This window comes from Sarcophilus harrisii, chromosome 1, assembly GCF_902635505.1.
Source record: "Sarcophilus harrisii chromosome 1, mSarHar1.11, whole genome shotgun sequence".
NCBI classification, from domain to species: Eukaryota; Metazoa; Chordata; class Mammalia; order Dasyuromorphia; family Dasyuridae; genus Sarcophilus; species Sarcophilus harrisii.
Window position 1 is genome coordinate 570,904,143 of NC_045426.1, and position 20,423 is coordinate 570,924,565.

General features: G+C 33.9%; 1 protein-coding gene across 2 annotated transcripts in view; it reads left to right on the plus strand.

The window, feature by feature from the left end:
• LRRC69 (leucine rich repeat containing 69) overlaps window positions 1-20,423 on the plus strand; it is a 125,000-nt gene that overhangs the window by 102,623 nt on the left and 1,954 nt on the right. Inside the window, exon 7 of one of the 2 annotated variants that reach the window (XM_031946968.1) lies at window positions 8,318-8,497. The exons of the other annotated variant lie outside the window; for it this stretch is intronic. Within the exon in view, the coding sequence (XP_031802828.1) occupies window positions 8,318-8,497 (180 nt within the window). The remainder of the gene's footprint in view (window positions 1-8,317; window positions 8,498-20,423) is intronic. 2 annotated transcript variants of the gene reach the window in all.

Sequence of the window (20,423 nt, forward strand, 5' to 3'; positions counted from 1 at the left end):
TGACATCAGGAATGATCACTTCAATAAAAACATGGAAAGACTTTTTGGCAATTTCTCACTCATATCCCCAGACTCTATTTTTCTTGAGTAGGAAAACAATTTCCACAGTTATTTATAAACTCTTTGATAGTAGGGATAATATGTATGTTTTATTAAAGCATAGAGCATATTGTGAGTAATTATGACATTGATTACACATCAGTACTATTCCCACATCACATAGGGTTAATACTTACAGGAAATCAGAACTACAGACCAGGAGAGACTAAGAGAAAATCCTTAGATATCATTCTTATTGAAGCAGTATTTCATTCAGAATATTCTATAGACTACTTGAACAGTAGGAGACAATAGATGCAGAGTTTGGAAAACACTTCTCTGATACCGACTACAGCAAGTCAGGAAAACGAGACTTCAATTATCTGAATGTCTGCAGATAGGACTCACACCTGATAGATTCTGAGCCAGGACTCAGGAACACCTGAGTTCAAATGTGATCTCAGACACTTTCTAGCTATGTGATCTTGGGCAACTTACTTATCCCTGTTTGCCTCAGTTTCTTCATCTATAAAATGAGCTGGAGAAGGAAATGGAAACCACTTCAAGATCTTTGTCAAGAAAACCCAAAATTGGGTCACAAAGTGTTGGACACATTTGAAACAAAACACACACATACACAAACACATACACACACACACACACACACACACACACACACACCAGAGCTAGCATTATCTCTCTATCTAAAGGAAGACACCTAATAATTTTTGAGTTCACCTTGATGATAATTTCCTCTTTCTAAAGTCAGAGGAAGCTGTAAGAGAAAAAAAAAAACAAAAACAAAAAACAACTATTCTGATTTTTACCAACAAAGAAAAAGTGTTTGCTGAAAAAGAAATGATGGGAACCTTGGGAGCAAGTCACTGCTCCATTTATAAATTGCCATGGGGAAGGAGAGGAAAGCTGACATGTGCCATGATTTTAGGGAAGTATATTTTAAAGGGTTCAGAGATAAAATAGGAAAGATTCCATTCACTAAAATTCCCCAAAGTAAAATGACTCAGGAGGAATGGGAAGCTCTTAAGGACAAAATTCTGAATGGAGAAAGAAAAACCATTCCAGTAAGGAAGGAAAAGGAAGGTGTTTAAAGAAACCAATGGGATTCAAAAAACAAAAATAAAAAAACCCCAAAAATCCTCACCCTTTAATTTAGACCCTAAAAAAAGGATATACCTTCTGACTCAGATTTTGTAGTTTAATTAGGAATTCAGGTTAGGAGTTCAGAAGGTAGATCAGGATTGGAGGTTAGAATAGATTCTTAGGAGTCATCTGCATAAAAATGGTCTTTGAAGGCATAACAATGAATGAAATTGCCAAGGAAGAGGGTATAAGTCAAGAGAACAGTCAAATATAGCATATATTCTAAAGAATTGAGGAGAAAAAGAACCAGAGAAGGAGTTCTTAGAAAAATGGAAAGAACCAGAAATGTTTGATGTCTGTGTACACAAATCAGGAGAAAATATGTAGATTGAGTAATGTTGAAAGCTGCAGAGATATTAAAGTCTGAAAAAAAGATAATTAGATTTGGCATTTAGGAGTTCATTGATTATCCTTGAAAGAATGGGTTTAACTACACACCTGTCAGACTAGCTAGAATGACAGGGAAAGATAATGTGAAATGGTGGAAGGGATGTAGGAAAACAGGGACACTAATACATTGTTGGTGGAACTGTGAATACATCCAACCATTCTGGAGATCAATTTGGAACTATTCTCAAAAAGTTATCAAACTGTGCATACCCTTTGATCCAGCAGTGTTACTACTGGGCTTATATCTCAAAGAGATCTTAAAGAAGAGAAAAGGACCTGTATGTGCCCGAATGTTTGTGGCAGCCCTGTTTGTAGTGGCCAGAAACTGGAAACTGAGTGGATGCCCATCAATTGGAGAATGACTGAATAAATTGTGGTATATGAATATTATAGAATATTATTATTTGGTAAGAAATGACCAACAGGATGATTTCAGTAAGTCCTGGAGAGACTTACACAAACTGATGCTGAGTGAAATGAGCAGGACCAGGATCGTTATATACTTCAACAACAATACTATATGATGATCAATTCTGATGGACCTGGCCATCTTTAGCAATGAAATGAACCAAATCAGTTCCAAAGGAGCAATAATGAACTGAACTAGCTACACCCAGCGAAAGAACTCTTGGAGATGACTAAGAACCATTACATTGAATTCCAATCCCTATATTTTTGTCCACCTGCATTTTTGATTTCCTTCACAGGCTAATTGTACATTATTTCAGAGTCCAATTCTTTTTGTACAGCAAAATAACGGTTTGGACATGTATACTTATTCTGCATTTAATTTATACTTTAACATATTTAACATGTATTGGTCATCCTGCCATCTAGGGGAGGGGATGAGGGGTAAGGAGGGGAAAAATTGGAACAAAAGGTTTGACAATTGTCAATGCTTTAAAATTACCCATGCATATAACTTGTAAATAAAAGCTATATATATATATATATATATATATATATATATATATATATATATATATATATAAATAAAGACACACACACACACACACACATATATATATATATATATATATACACCCAAGTCTGAAAAAAATAAAAAGAATGGGTTTAGTAGAGTGATGGGAAACAAAAGTCAGCTTAGAAACAATAGTGAGAAACAATAGAGACACTGAGTTATAAATAGAGAAGTTTTTTCAAGAAACTTACCAGGGAAGAATGAAGAGGAGGGGAAGAAGGAGAGGGCAAGGAAGAGAAAGAGAGAGGGAAGGAGAGGGTGTAGCAGGTAAAGAAGTATATTCAAATGTGATATAAAGATTAAGAGAAGTTGGCGCACAGTTTGTTTTTAGGGGGCATATTTGGGGAGACTTGAACATATTTTTGGGTGGATAGCAAAGAGCTAGCAATAAAAGAGATTTTTTTTCTGGAGACATACAAAAAAGGGATGGGAATGGGGGTAACTAGTGCATTTTTTTGAAAGAGGAATGAGGAAATGTTATCTATGTGCCAAGTGTAGACTGGTCTCCTCCCAAAAGAGAAGGAACTTAAGGAATGCCTCTCCATACTCCAGATTGTAAGAGATAATGAAATGTGCTTTTAAAAATGGAAGTGAGACTTCAATGGAAGGAAAGGTAATGACAGAGGAAAAGAATGATTCTTTTCAAGAGGTTGGAGAGTAAAAGAATACTGTGGAAATGATAAAGTGAGAAAGAAGGACAACTGCACAGTTGGAGCTAAAAGACATAAATTTGAAAGCAGTTTTTTTTTATTAGAGCTTTTTATTTACAAGATATATGCATGGGTAATTTTCAGCATTGACAATTGCAAAACCTTTTGTTCCAACTTTTTCCCTCCTTTCTCCCACCCCTTCCCCCAGATGTCAGGTTGACCAATACATGTTAAATATGTTAAAGTATAAGTTAAATACAATATATATATATATATATATATATATATATATATATATATATACACATGTCCAGTTATTTTGCTATACAAAAAGAATTGGACTTTGAAATAGTGTACAATTAGCCTGTGAAGGAAATAAAAAATGCAGGCGGACAAAAATATAGGGATTGGGAATTCTATGTAGTGGTTCATAGTCATCTCCCAGATTTCTTTCACTGGGTGTAGCTGGTTCAGTTCATTACTGCTCTCTTGGAACTGATTTGGTTCATCTTGTTGTTGAAGAGGGCCATGTCCATCATATAGTATTGTTGTTGAAGTATATAATGATCTCCTGGTCCTGCTCATTTCACTCAGCATCAGTTCGTGTAAGTCTCTCCAGGCCTTTCTTAAATCATCCTGTTGGTCATTTCTTATCGAATAATAATATTCCATAACATTTATATACCACAATTTATTCAGCCATTCTCCAATTAATTGGCATACACTCAGTTTCCAGTTTCTGGCCATTACAAACAGGGCTGCCACAAACATTCTTGCACATATAGGTCCCTTTCCCTTCTTTAAGATCACTTTGGTATATAAAGCCCAGAAGTAACACTGTTGGATCAAAGGGTATGCACAGTTTGATAACTTTTTGAGCATAGTTCCAGATTGCTCTCCAGAATGGCTGGATGTATTCATAATTCTACCAACAATGTATCAGTGTCCCAGTTTTCCCACATCCCCTCCAATATTCTGTATTACCTTTCCCTGTCATTCTAGTGTGTAGTGGTATCTCAGAGTTGTCTTAATTTGTATTTCTCTGATTAATAATGACTTGGAGCATCTTTTGAAAGCAATTCTTGAAAGGGAATACATATTTTGATAAGGAAGCTATCTGTCCTCCATTGAATGATAAAGTAGATGCACAAAAACTGTTAAGCAAGGATCAGAAGAATAATAATAGTATATTGATGACTCCTAGTTGAGGAGGATAGAAGCAATTTTTTTTCAACTTGATAATAATATAGAGGGCTGTTGTCCTTCCAAGTCATATGTTCAATAAATAGCAGAGTACCTTTCAAACATATATATATATATATCGTAGAAAGTATTGTGAAGATGAAAAAGTGGTGTCAGGTAAACAGTTGAATACCAAAGAGGCTGTGTTTTCCTCATTGCTGTGTATGTGAGATGTAGAAAAGGGGAAAAAAAAGGTTTAGGAAGTAAACATGTGGCTAAAATTAAAGATTGTTCCTGAGACTGGGACTTGAATTCCTAGACCATGACCTAAAACATAAGCATGATAGACTGCTGACCAAAAAGAAATGTGTCTACAACGGACATAAAAACACATTTTCTTAGGGTTTTATAATAAAGGCTTTAACCCTTAATCAAAAGGGCTTTAAATTTAAAAGACTGAGGAAGGGAGAGAATGGCCTGTGTATATCTACCCAACTAGAGACAATTTAGAATGTCTAAAATGAAGGGAGAAAAATAGAATACCAAGAAGTTTAGTGGACATAAAATTCAAGAAAGTATCCAATAGTAAAACCTCTATGTCTTCCATTTTGTTTTATGTATAGTTTATTTTTTATATACATATGCCTTCAAATCAGGTAACAAACACGAGAACTTTGAGACTCTAACCCAGCTATTTGTGTTTGAGCATATTTGACTTCATAGCTATCACTGATTTGTTAGGATGAAACTCAAATATGGCTCCCAATGAATGTGCCTTACTCAAAATAAACAAGATGTATGGGAGTAGTCTTATATTTAAAAAGGCATATTCATAAACTAATCAAAGAAACAGATGGAAAAAGCATGGTGGAGAGCACTTGGGTGAAGAGAGGAACAAATAATAGTTATTTTTTGTCATCAGATTATTTATAGCTATAGATCACCCAGACAAGGGAAATAGTTGAAGAGTCCAGAAAACAGATCAAAACCTTGGTACAGAGGCATGATGCAGTAGTGATGAGAGACTTTAATTATCCAGATGTCTGCTGGAGCTCTCTCTGCCAAAAGCTAAGTGGCTACTAATTTTCTGACATGTCTTAGTGCTTATTTCAGACTTCAAAAGGTTCAGAAAACAACAAACAGAAATTATACTATGGATCTGATTCTTACCAACAGAGAGGAACTGGTTGCAAGAGGGTAGAACTGATGAAACAGAGAAAAATTATTGGTTCTTCCTAGAGTTTGTGGTAAAGGAGGAAAAGAAGGTTGGCATAGTTTGACATGTATGCCAGATTTTGGGAAAGCAGACTTCAGAGGGTTCAGACAAATGCTAGAGAAGGTCACAATAAATTCTACAGAGCAAAGTAGTCTAGGAGAGTGCAGATGACACAAAAATGGGAGGAATAACTAACACACTGGAAAATGGGGCTGGTCTAAATCTAATAAAATAAAATTCATCTGGGATAAATAAAAATTATGTTAAAAACAGGCAATGGGCAATAGGCAACAAGCATTTATTAAGCAGTTACTATATGCTTAATATGTTGGAGATAAAAACACAAGCATTAAGTACAAAAACTGAAATCCCTGCCCTCAAGATACTTAGTTTTTTTCTTTCTATTAAATGTTTATATCTTTGTTTTTTAAATCATCAGTTATTTAAGTATCTCTTCTACCTTCTTTCAGAGAGCCATGCCATGTAATAAAGTGTTTATATATGTATTTGAGTGTGTAATATATATATATACACATATATGAGTGTGTAATATATATATATATACAATGTATGCATATAATATATACAATGTATGTATATAACATACGTTACACATATATAACATTCTATATATGCTACATCATATATTAAAACTATTTGCGTGTATGTGAAATATTTTTAGGTAATTTCAAATTCCATATGAGTCAGTGTGATGTGATTGATTAAAAAGGTATTATGATCATTGGTTGCATAAAAGCATACATAATTTCTAGGAAAAAAGGAGGTAAGCAATGTAATAAAGGCTTAAAAATACTTGACTGATGTTAATTGTTTCTTTGTACTCTGTCCCAATCAAGTCACATTTGGAGTACTGTGTTCGGTTCTGGATTACATATGCATGTGTGTATGTATATATGGAGAAAGAGGGAGTATGAGATAGGGAGAAAAGAAGAGAAAAAGAAACAGAGACAGAGAGAGAGAGAGAAAAAGAAAGAGAGAGAATGCCTTAAAAACCTTAAAGAGCAATTTAAATGCTAGTTCTACCTTTTTCCTCTTCCTCCTCCTCTGACCAATTCTTCTGTGTGTGTATGTAGGGTGGAACAATATCAGAGAAATCTGCACAATGCAAATTCTCTATTTGATAGTGGAAAAATTATTCCCTGCCTTACATTGAATGTTATTGTTTAGAGTTTGTTACGTTCACATACATCCCTAGTGTACACAACACAGTGCCTAGTTATCTGTAATTTGTGTATGCCATGAGTACTGTCAATAGCTACAGTCTTTTATTTGACCATTTGCTATCATCATTCAACTCAGTAAATATTGAGAACATTTACAAGGCATGAAGAGTAAGATATGACCTTGACCAAAAACAACTTTCATTCATTAAAACATATGTGTAAATATGTATGTATATGTGTACACACACACACACACACACACACACTCATAAATACAACTCTCCAGACTTTCTATCATCTATGATAATATGTTCTGTTTGTCCTTTAAAGCCCTTCATATTAGAACTCCCTCCTAACTTTTCAGGCTTTTTATACCTTACTACTTCCTACCACATACTCTTCTATCCAGTCACATTGCCCCTTGGCTATTTCACAAACAATACATTCCCATCTTTCAGCTCCAGGCATGCTTTGGCCATCTCTCATGCCTGTAATGCTTCTACCTACTGCACTTCCCCCTCCCCCCCCATAATGCATACACTCATAGTACTGATCTCCATGGCTTCCTTTAAGTCCTTGCTAAAATCCTATCTTTTACTGGAAGATTTTTTCTCTCGATTCTAATGCCTTCCTTCTAATTATTTCCTACTTGTCCTGTGTTTATACCTCGCTTTATATATGTATGTTTTCATGTTGTTTCTCCCAATAGATTGTAAGCTCCTTGAAGGAAGAAATTGTCTTTTGTCTCTTTTCATATTTTCTGAATTTAGCACAGTGTCTGGCACAGAGTAGATATTTAATAAATGTTTACTGTTTGATTGATTTGATTGATTGATTAACAATATATATCAGTTCAAGGTAGTACATGATTAGTTGTCAAATCCATTGTTTAGACAATTATGAATGGAAGCTCAGAATCTTTGATTTGAAAGATAACTCATATATCATCTAATTCAATCCAATCTGAAGGATGAGTCCTTTCTATAATATTCCATATGTGATCATTTATTGAGATCAAATTTGACTCTGAGATAAAAGTCCTACTTGTTAGCCATACTTTGTTTATTCATTTATAGATATTCAAGGTCATAGGTTTTAAGTTTTGGCTCCTTTCTTGGATTCTGGCTCCTATTAATCTTTTGGATGTATGTATTACCATTCTTCTTTTTCTTCTTCTAGATATCTTGATATTATCTGTCTTTGTAGATATAGCACATGTAAGCAGTAAAGCCATAAATCCAAATCTCAGTCTCAGATACTATCTTCTCACTCAACCATTTACTTCCCCAAACTGTCTTCCTTCTCTTAAATCATGCCTTTTATTAGCAAAGAATGAAAATATCCCATCTTCCTTTAAGGTCTTAACTATCTTTGCTAAGATTTCATAATTTTAATTCACTATAAGCTTCTGATTAAACCAAGTTGCCTTTTGCAATGTAATGCAGTTTAGTTTTTAAAATGTGGTTTCTGTGAAAATGATCTACAGAGCTTGATTCTTCTTTAAATCTTTTAGGAAATTGCAGCAAGATTTATTATGAATGAGCTAAGTGAGGACGATCCATTGTATCAGCAAACTGTGGCACGTTTCCCCAAAATCTTGGAAATACTTGCTAACGACAAAGAGTGTATGTTATGTGGAAAATACATTCTATCCTCAGGGATAGCTGGTGTAATTTTTATGCCTCCAATGAAGGTAAATTGTACTTTCTGTATGAATTTGAATGGTGTACTACTTATTTCCCTTGTCCTTTTGAAACTAAACTTTTGTCAAGGAATTGATTTTCATATGTCACTTTTGGCCTCAGGGCTGTTCCCTTTTCCATACAGCAATTATTGGGTTAATTATAGTTAAGGGTTATATAGTTATATAGTGAAGAGAATTTAAATTAGCTAGAGTATCATATTTTAATTAGATAGTGGATAGTGCTCAAAACTGATAAATTTTTTTTCTTAGATTGGCACTTTGGCAAGATCTGGAACAGTTCTAAAAGCCTGAACAAGCTAAGTGGCTACTCCTGCCCCCAAATGGCATAACTTTAATGAACCTGGCTCTGGAAGTGGGTCAGATTTTAACCCCCTGTCAATTGGGTTCCTGGTCTGAAATATGAAATGAGATTTTTATATATTAAAATATGAATCTACTATTTATGTCAGACTTTGAGCACCAATCCCTTAGAGGATTCTACTATTTCAGGTCACTCCCATGTCATTCATAGATTTTAACAGAATATTTTGTCAACAAGTTTATTGTAAATAGAATAAAATTTAAAGGAACTAGATACCAGAACTCGGACAAAAATAATAATCACCATCTTCCTCCTACTCTTCCCAGGTTCACTTGATGTACCTGGGGAAATTCTGATAGCACACTATTAAAACTCATGGAAATTAATGGGGGAAGGAATATTAACTTCTCATCTCAAGCTGATGTATTAAAGGGAAAGTGAGAGAGTTCAACCCATGTTAGGCAAATAAGAATCTTGGTTAGTCTTTGGTCTAAGTTGCTAATGGACAACACTGGTGATGCAGTCTGTGCCACTCTTTGTCATTCCTTGTCTCTCTAAATCCCATCTCTCACACAGAGGTTCAAATGAAGAGGGAAAGGAAAAACAGTTAATAAGCACAGATACAATTCCTTGATAGGGAAAGTTCTGTTTTGATCTAAAACTAAATCATTTCTTATGTCCGCTCTCTCAAAAAAGATTAGGGGAAAACTCATTTCCAAGGTGGGTACCCAGAGGTTATCAGATCTTTTTCTTAATATGATCCCATTTAAATCATTTCAGGCCCCCAAAAAGATTCTGTGTGGCAGCAAATTCTAGTCTTCTAAGGCTGAACAAAATTGTAATTTTTTCCCCATTCCGGATAAATGCTTTTCTATAAAAAATGTTTGTAAATTTCTATACAGCAAATCACATTTTATACTTGATTTTCAGTTTAGAATGTGAGCTGTGTATGTATGCCATGAAAAAGTCTCCCTTATAGACTTTTGTAAAAGACTTTTGAGAAAAGGGGCTTTTGGAGATGGATCTCTGCAAGTAGAACAAGTCTTAAAAACCCATTATCCTAACTTGAAAAAAAATTTTGGAAGGAGAATTACTATCTATCTTGTGACCTTTTAGGCATTATAGTATACTTAGGTTCTGGCATTTGACTGAAGTGCCCCAGCTGACATTGACATGTGCATAACATTAGGACACTACTGGGAAAATCAGGATAAAGTATGATGGAAGTATGTGTTTGGAGCTTTCTTTTAACTGGTTCCAGAGGCAGTTAGTGATACTGAATCAGGAAAATCCAAGTTCAACTCTAGCCTCAGACAATTATTTGCTGTATAACTTTGGGCAAGTCACTTGACTGTCTGCCTCAGTTTTCTTCCCTGTAAAATGAGGATAATAATAGCACTTACCTCACAGGGTTGTTGTGAGGAACCCAAATCTTCTTTATGAAAGCCTTTCTTTTGTTCTTTTGATATCTTTGGAGTACAAACAGATTAGTCAGATTGGACATCTATTAATGGCTCTCCTTCTTGCTATAAGACAGGTGCCCTTTGATGAGGACTAAAAAGCAAATAAAGTTGAATATGGGTACTAAGATATAAATTCAAGCGGTGTAAAGAAGGAAGTTTTTTTTTTTTTTTTTTTTTTTTTTTTTTTTTTTTTTTTTTTTTTTTTTTTTTTTTTGCTGAGGCAATTTGGGTTAAATCACTTGACCAGGGTCACATAGCTAGGAGGAAGGGAATTTTTAATGGGACTTTACTGGCATATGTTTTCAATCTCAATAATAAAATAAGTGTTGCTATGTAAAGGTGAGTAATAATGAGAAAATTATACTGATGAACATTTGTAAATATTAGGGGGGGAAATAACAAGGTTGTTAGGAAACAGAATATCTTCAGTGGTAAATTATTTCCTACATGTTGAAAATTAAAATAGTCAGAGATTAAATTCTGAAAAGTGACTTATAGACATCTGGGAAAACATAAACAGCAACAAAGCCAGAAGACATTCAAATAAATTTAGCCATGAAAATGATTAAAAGAGAATTTAATAATTAAGGGGAAAATGTATAATAAGGATCAATAGTAACCCATTATTAAATTCAAGAGAGAGCACATCAATGATGCTCTAATATTGCAGATAAAATGCCTTTTTTATTGCTTCTTTAAAGGGACAATGATAATTTAAAAAGAAAGATATATCAACATGTAGGAAATAATAAAAATCTTGTAAACAGCTATAAATAAATAAAAATACATTTTAAATAAATGAATCTATGAAAATAAGCAAATAGCATATAACACCAAGGTATAAGGCAGTGGAGCATGAATTGAGAATGGGACTTGGAGTTAGGGAGAAGAGTTCAAATCTTGCCTCAGATATATATAAGCTGTGTAACTCTGTTTTACTTAACTTCTATCTGACTGAATTTCCTCATCTGTGAAACAGGAATAATAATAGCATTTATTTCACAGAGTTGTTGTGAGAATAATAACACATGTAAAGTGTTTTGCAAATCTTAAAGCACTATGGAAATATTAGCTGTTAATTAACAACAACAACAATAATAACAATAATGATAAGGCACCAAAGAGCTACAATTTTTAATATTGTTTCTATAAATGTATATTTTTAATGATGGGAATTATCCTTTTCCATGAGATGTAGATTTTCTTTTTTAAATGAAGTCAAATCACATATATAGTGGAAAAATTCTTCATGTGAACAAGGGATACAAGGAATACATATTTTTCAAGTGTATATCCCCAATTTTCTAAACTTACCTCAGGTTAAGAAATTTTTGGGATTTGTCTTGTTTTATGAACTAAGTTCATCAAATTCTTGACCTTCTGTTGTCTATTCAACCATAAGAAGAAAACCATTTTGTGAATGCTAGAGAAGGAGTAAGGCATCCTAGAATAAATGTTATTGGATCTGGGGTCAAAGGGTTATAGGAGCCATAGAGCAAGAATGGACAATGGAGGCCATTTAGTACAACTCCTTCATTTTAGACCTTGTGCTGAAAGCTATCCTTTGCCACACTACCTGTGTGACTTTGGCTACAAGTAATTTTTCTGGTCCATATTTTCCTTATCAGTAAAGCAAAGATAGAACAGATGGCTCCTTAAGGTCCTTTTTGACTCTTAATATATACACAGGTGACCTGTGTATAAGGGAAAGTACAGGATCTGATCTGATCATCTCTAAGATAATCTTTAGAACTTAATCTATGATCTTATTGTCCTCATTTTGCCTTCCCCCTCATGTTAAGTTTTTTGAAAAGTACAGTCTTTAATATTTTGCATCCTTTAGTACTGTTATATAAAGGAGCTGTTATACAGAGATAGATTTTTCTTCCTGATTAAGAGAATTTAATAATAGCAAAATATTAAATGGTGTGTTTGATTTGGGTGGTTAATAATTATCATGATAATAATAATATGATAGCTAGTGTTTAAATAGTTTTAAAAGTTTGCAAAGTTATTTACAAATATTTTCTTACTTTAATTTCACAAGTACCCTGGGAGTTAGATAATGTTATTATCTTATTTTATGGATGAGAAAACCGAGGCAGGCAGCAATTAAAAAACTTATCTAGAGTCACATTGATAATAACTGTCTGAAGCAGGATTGTGAACTCAGGTTTTTCTGATTCTAGATCCAGTTCTCTATCCACACGGCCTTATTATTTTGCTGCCTCTAACATTGTCATCTTTTATTGTACTGAGCTTGTGAAATGTTGTGGCGGTATATTGAAAATGATTTTGGAAAATTTTTCCTGCTCCTTTAGTTCCCATTAATTAAAATTTATTGAATAATTCTTGTTTCCTTCCTTATAGCTATAATATGAATACTTCATATTTCTAAGGCACTGAGTTTGCTTAACTATTACCTATTTTAGTATCATCATTAATTTTAAAAGTTGTTTTTTTACAACAGTGACTAAGACCTGAAATAGAAACAAATAGATCTCACTTTAGTCAGTACCAACCTGGGCCACATTTGAACTAGTGACCTGGAGGTAACATAAAAATTCTCATAAACCTCTTACAAAACACTTAAGTCTCCCCATGCCCAAGATATGCATTTGATGGTTTTCATTTCTTATAGTTACATTAGATGATTTTAACATTTCCCCAGATCCTCTTAAAATTGAGGAGTTTAGGGAATGAATAGTTTGCAAAATGAACTCTCAACCTTCCATTGAATGATGTAATGTAATTAAAATTACCCTCAAAAGAGATTCAATTGAATGAGCCTCACTACAAATGTGTGAAAACACAATCTGCCTTATGAAAACACTTGTAATGTTGTAACTCCAGTTACATTTTTTTATGACAAGCTGCCAGTAATGAAGCATACGAAAGATTATATTTTCATAATTTTACTCATAACTTCTAATATAAGATCCTACTTTACAGCAAGTTATTTCCATTCTAGATATTCCTGACATACATTGAGGAAACTTACCATCTAACTTGACTAGGATGATGAATGTGACTTTTACAATGCTGATTGATTATTCAGCAATCAATTCAATATACCCTACACATTCAAAAGGATCCAGAGAGTTCCACAATTCATATTCTAAACAGTGATGGTAAATGTGGATTCAGTGTTCTGAAAACTCTAAGGGTATCCAGTTATAACCAAATTCAGCTTCTTTTTTATTTGTTCCTCATTTTAAATGTGGCTTACCTGGTGACTCCATGGATAACTTCTGCATCCAGTAGCTTTCTCACTTTAGCAATGGTCTTTTCTTCTGATTTCTGAGTAACTCCCCAAAAGTTCCACTAGAAAAAGTACCCATGCCAGCCATGACAACTTCCAACCCAACTTACTCCTTGACTTTATGAGCTACTCCACTTTACTCCAGGCTTTTCAACCCCCATTTTATCGATTGTTTCTCCATTATATTGTCAGCTCCTTGAAGGGAGGGACTGTATTTGTATACCCTATGCTTAGTCCAATGACTAGCACATAGCAAGTACTTAATAAATGTTTTATCTGTCTTGCATATCTGTTTATCTACCCCAATGGACTCCACATATCCTCCCCAAAATCATCTTCTATGATTTTTATGGGGTTTTAAAATTTAAAACTAAAAATAATTCTTTTAAAAGAGAGAATTTTGATTAGATTATTCCAAAAATGTCTCTTGTTTTAAAAGAACTTAGAGCTGCTATAGTGAAGATAACTGAAAATAGAGAGATAATTTTAACAAAATCCTGATGATGGACTTCAGTTTAATTTTGGAAGTTGGGGAAAGACAGGAAAATGAAATTAAAATAACTGATAATTATCCACAAAGCATTCTGAAGTGTTTTTGATTTGAAGCTATGGGTGACCAAGGTATCCATTAACATCAGAATTCACTAAGCAGTTCTAAGTTAGAGATCTTTAAGGGAGCTGACTCTTCTAATGACTTGATGGCTATAGAAAGCCTTACCTTCAGTGGATTTAACTATGGACTTTGTTGCAAATACATAGACTAATTTAATGTGCAGTCTCAAGGAAGAAAAGTGCAACATATGTGACAGCCTGCTTTACTACCACACTGAGTCCCTGCTTTGACTTGGTTCAGAGAAACAAAAAACATGTGCATCAACTGCAATTCTGGTAACTGGTTCTACTCAGCCTATACATCCAGACTAGTTTCCAAAGTTTCCCAGATTTTAGTGATAAGTGTAATTTTTTGCGGAGAAAAAGATAGGCAACATAGGTTTCTTACAAATGACACACAACTAGAGTAAGTGAGATGTCAGGTACAAATAGATATGTCAATAAGAATTGGTTAGATATGACTAAAGACCAGGTTTGTTAGGATTCCTTTCTAGTCTGATCTACACTCAGGGGTATTCACTAATTATTTTGTTTTCAATCTGTCAACCCCCATTCCCAACCAAAGTTAAATGGAAATGCATCAGCTGGGCTATGTTAAAGTTACTTCTGTATATTAAGTTTTCTGCATTGTATAAGTTCAAAGTGTTTTTTTTAAACAAGAGAGAGTTTTGGGATAAACTAATCATAATTCTATTTTTAAAAAAATTTTAGTTCCAAATTATCTCCTTTCCTCTGGCCCTCTTCAGCCCATTGACAAGGCAAGCAATATGGTAACCCATTATGCAAGTAATAACTCTCTTGAATTTAACCTATGTGTTTGACAAGTGATATATATTCTAAAATTTTAACTCAGATTAATTTAAATGTTTAAGCAACAAGCAATAAGTTTGTGATATTTTCCTTGTTGTCAAGGAAGTTACAATCTGGTTGCAAATGATAATAATACAAGGCAATATTTGGCAGTTGAAGCACATAGTAAATGATATAGGACTCCCCAAGAGAGAGGGAGAAGCTTGTAAGTTGCATAAAAATATAGGCATGATCATTATACACTTTTCTTTAGAAACTATTGCCACATAGATAACAAACTGAAATGGAAAAGATTTTCTTTGGATTTATAATTTAAAGGAATTCTGGTAGTTTCTGGTAGTTTCCTCATGGTACAATTCAGATAAAAGTAGTTTTAATATATAGAGATATAAAGAAAAAACAAACAAATCAAAAAAGTTTCTACTCTCAAGGGGCTTATATTTTCTTGGATGAGACATGCTCATAAACTGATATATACAAGATATATGCAAAATAGAATGTTAGTGGTAGTAAAGTAGTGGTAGTTATTGTTGTTATTAATATTATTTTTACCTGGCCTGATGGCATTTGGAGTATTATGTTCAAGAAGGTTAAGAGAGAGAGAACCAGAGTACTGAAAGGTCCTGTGATCACTGAAGAAGCTAGGGATATTTGGTTTGGAGAAAAGAAATTTGAGGGGAGGGAGATTATGAAAGCTACCTTCAAGTATTTGAAAAATTATTCCATATAAGAAGCAGCTTGCAAGGTGACACAAGTCCTTTCAGAGGTGACCAAATCTTGTCTAAGATACTTTCTGGGTCTGTGACCCTTGGCATTTTATTTAACCTCTATCATCCTTAGTTATCTCATCTGTAAAATGAGCATAGTATTAGGACTTGTAATGGCTTGTGAGGATCAAATGAGATAATTTTTGTGCAGTCCTTTATAGATCTTTTAAGTTTTTTTTTTTTTTATACACACACATACACATTAGAGAGAAAGATAGGTGATTTAGTGGATAAAGCACTAACCCTGCAATCAGAAGGACCTGAATTCAATTCTAGTCTCAGATATTTGATGATTGTTAGTTGTATGATCCTGGACAAGTCACTTATCTGACTGATACATATACAAGAGCAATTAGGCATCCTCTATTTAGCCCCAGAGAGTAGAAAGGGTACATTTAGATTTTATATAAGAAAAGTCTTCCCTAAAAATTAAAGGTATCCAAAACTAGAATGTTCTGCCTTTAGAAATTTCAATTCACTCAAGGTACTTGAAGGAAGATTTTAAAACCACTTAATGGTGGCTTTGTGGAAGAGATTGCTTTTCTGGCCCAAGGATTCTCAGTGGTAGAAAGAACACCAACTATGAAATCAGAGAACTTTTGATTCAAATCCATCTTTGCCCTTATTATCTGTATGATCATGGGCAAATCAATGTCCCCTAATATGTCCCTGAATCTATAAAAGGAGAAAATTAATGATTTCTCTCTGGCTTCAAATATATAATTCTATGAGCCTATGAGGTCAGAGTAGTAATTAATAATTTTGATGGAAATTTAGTTTGAGGAGAGATTGGATTGTATTTAGGGGAAAATAACCTTTGAAAAGCGGCAGGAAGATCTTCAGGTCAGGGGCCCAGAGGTGATGGTGCCCTTTATTTTGTGTAATAAAGATGGTAGAGAACTAACTATAAGGTGAGGTGTAGGGACAGGAGAAGTCCTGTGTCATCATCCTGGGCAAAACTTGGGGCTTCCAAGGCTAGTAAGTAATAGCTCTATTACTTTGATTTTGTTTCTTTTGTTGAAAACAGCATTGAACAAATAAACAGAAGTTTGGCCATTTGGGATATGTTTTCATTTTATGGAATTTTTGCTATGACTATATACTCAGAAAGACAAATTAATTCCAGACATGCATAGGTAAATAGATTTATTTTCTTCCTCTGCTGCATCTGACATGCTTTTACTATAAAGAAAGGATTACTTGGTCTCTGCTTCAGTTTCTCCCTTTAAATAAAAAGAATATTAATAATTATTTTCTTTCATAGTGTTTTGCTATTTTAGTTTTAAAGAAAAAGGTTATCACTGTTCCCCTTAATTTACTCTCCACTTAAAATAGTTTTGTAGATGACACTTTTGGCAAAACTTACATGATGTCTACAATGATTCCTACAGTGGAAAGAGGACTTCAGTCCTGAGAGCTAGAACATTTTTGTAGCTTTCCTCTTTCCATGTATACATTCCTAAGATAATAATAACTGTCAGTGGGAAAGTGTTTTGCAAGGCTCTTCTAAGGCGGGGTGAAAGGGGGAAGGTAAATTTATCTACTTAGAAAGTTACAGGAAATTTTACAGGGTGCTCAGAAAATATAACCTTAGGAATAGAAACTAATAAGTTGAAGAAAAAAAATCAACAGCAAAACTGCCACAGCAAATTGATAATAGCCTTTGGTAAAATAAATATGGCTTTAAATGCTAAAAAAACATTATTTTTATTTTAACTAAACAACTGTACCCCCAAGAAGGGGAATGAAAGACATAGACGCCTTGCATTCCTAATCCCCGCAAGAGCCAACCCAAACTCTGTCTATGCAATTCTTAATGACACAAGGGAAATGGCTTAAACCACACTGGAAATAGAAAATCTCTTTAATAGTTTCTATAATAAACTCTTCACCTCATGGAGACACTGGGCAAAGAAAACCAGAGAGCTCTAAAAATGTGAAATAAGCAGCAGGAAATTAGCAAACTCAGTTTTAGATAACTGAATTCTAAGTGGCAATGAATACATGTCAAAATTTTCTACAGAACAACAGACTCATAAAGTGGATAGGCAATAAAATATTAGTCCCACAATGAAGAAAGTTTGTCTTCTATTCACATTTAAGAATATGCTCAAGAGAAGTGAAATTGGTCTTTGGCAAAATGGTGAAGGGGATAAAGCTGGTCTTCCATGACTCCTTTCTTCCTCTTTTATGTGAAGGAAAATTTCAATTTTTTTAAACAAAAGCTTCAGCACTTCTTTTTTGGGGGAGTATAATATTTGATTATTAGAGAGATGAAGATGCTACCCCATTATTTGGTTCTTTTTCTTTACTTTGGCTGCCACCTTCATTTTCTACCCTTTTCTATCCTTTTCTATTTTTCTCTGATCTTGCTGCTACATCTGTATTGCTTCTTGTTTTGTTTCTTGAGTTAGACCCCAACCCAAACAAACATGGGGATGCCTTTTCTCTCTTGCTAGATTATTAGCCCTTGAAGAGAATGGGAGAGTTCCATTCATAGAAAGCCAGCAGAGAACAATCAGTTTTTGGCTTTTAACTCTCATTCTTTAATCAAAATTTAAACTCTTCTGCATTGTTTTTTTTTTTTTTTTTTAATGTTATCTCATGAAGAAGTATTAGATCATAAGCCATTTGAGAGCAGAAACTTTTTCATCTTTTTTTCTCCTACTGTTAAATATTATTCTTTGTAGATAGTTAGCATTTGTTGCAAACTTTGGCAAATATTAATTATATGATACTTTCCAAGTCTCTTTTATATCATAATTATTTGTATGTATGGGATATCTTCCCAATGGGACTTCTTAAGCAGAGAGAGTAAGTTTCATCTTTGTATCTTTCCTGGAACTCAGTATACAGAGCCCAATCCATCATTTGGGCTTAATAAATTCTGCTTGGTTTGAATGGAAGTTCTATTTAGTGCTATTGTACTTATAGCTAATAATAATAATAGTAGTAATAGTGAAGGGGGTCAATAGTATTAATAACTCACTTTTAAATAATAATAATAGTGAAGGGGGTCAATAGTATTAATAACTCACTTTTAAATAATAGTAATAATAATAAAGGGGGTCAATAGTATTAATAACTCACTTTTAAATAATAATAATAGTAATAATAATAGTGAAGGGGGTCAATAGTATTAATAACTCACTTTTAAATAATAGTAATAATAATAAAGGGGGTCAATAGTATTAATAACTCACTTTTAAATAATAGTAGCAATAGTAATAGTGAAGTATTAATAACTCACTTTTATATAATGCTTTAAGGTCTGCAAAATACTAGAAAAATATTAGTTATTTTGTTCTTAGAATAGTTCTGGGAGTTAAGCACTATTGTTATCTCCACTTTACAGAGAAGTAAATGAATTGCTTGGAATCTTGCAGTTGGTAAGTATCTAAAGCTAGATTTGACTTCAGGCCTTTTTTCTTGACTTGAAGTCCAGATCTCTATCCGTTGTAGCTGCCTCTAATATTTGAGTTTGATGCTTAATGATATGTCACCTATTTTTGTATCCATCTGTTCTCCCCCAAATTCTTCAAGTGCTTTCTTTCTTTTTCACATTATCTTTTCTCTTCCCCATGTCTAAAATGTCTATTCCTTTCTTTTCTACTTTGTTGTATGCCAGGGTACTGGTTCAATTAATTTCTTCCTTCTTCCACTTCCCCTTATTATTATTCTCAGATCTAATTGGGACTCTTGTGAGCAAGTTAGTTGTAGTGAAAATCTGGGGCAGTTTAGGTTAACTTTACCCCAAGTCACACTGATCTTGAACCCAGCTGTGGGCCTTCTGGGCAAGAAGAACATAAAAGTGGTTTTTAGGATTTTGGTCCAAGATCCTTAGACCCCAGGCCTCCTCTTTGCCAACTGCTTTTAAATCTTTTTGCCTTCTAGCCTTTACTTACTTAGATCTTCCTAAACTGCTTTTTTAACTACCTTGGGAATGGTTTATACCTGGGGGTATTTGAATATATTTTCATTAAATAGTTTAAGTCCTTGGACCCTCATTTATCCATTGTGTCAGATTCAGACCCTGCTTGAAGGATACACATAAAATATTCCTTTCTTAAAATCCAACTAATATCCCATATTTATTGTGAGACATTATCCATAGTTAGCCCTTCATTATCTGGTTGTATTTAATTAACATCACTGGGTTATTAATACAACTATTAACACCACTCCATTTTTACCAGCAATTGAGCCAGCTGATATCCTGCCATAAATGTTTGAAATGAATAGCTCCTCAAGTGCAATTCTGAAATTGCTTTCTTATGTCCAGTTCAGGGAGAATAGGAAAAGTAGAGAAAAAGATCCACCAGAAAAAAAAAAATCTCCAAGAAGCTTTGCCTACATCTGATCAAGCCAGGTTACCAGGTCTTTAAGCTCCCTCTTCTTAGTGGTGATGAGATTAATACTCACCTACACTGAAAGTTATTTCAGTAGAATGGTCAATTTAGATCACCTGGAGTTTTGGTCAGAAACTACATGAAATTAAGAGTATCATTGTCCATAAGACCACGAAATGTCAGTCTTTTCTCCCTGTTCCCAGCCCACATCTCAACATCTCATGATTTCACAGGGGATGCTTCTCATGCTGGTGAACTCTCTGAGAGAAGTTGGTCTCCTGAGCCACATTCTTCCTCCTTTAAACAGTCAGCTATTAACTGTGTAATTATGGTAAATTGTGAAGCTGGGG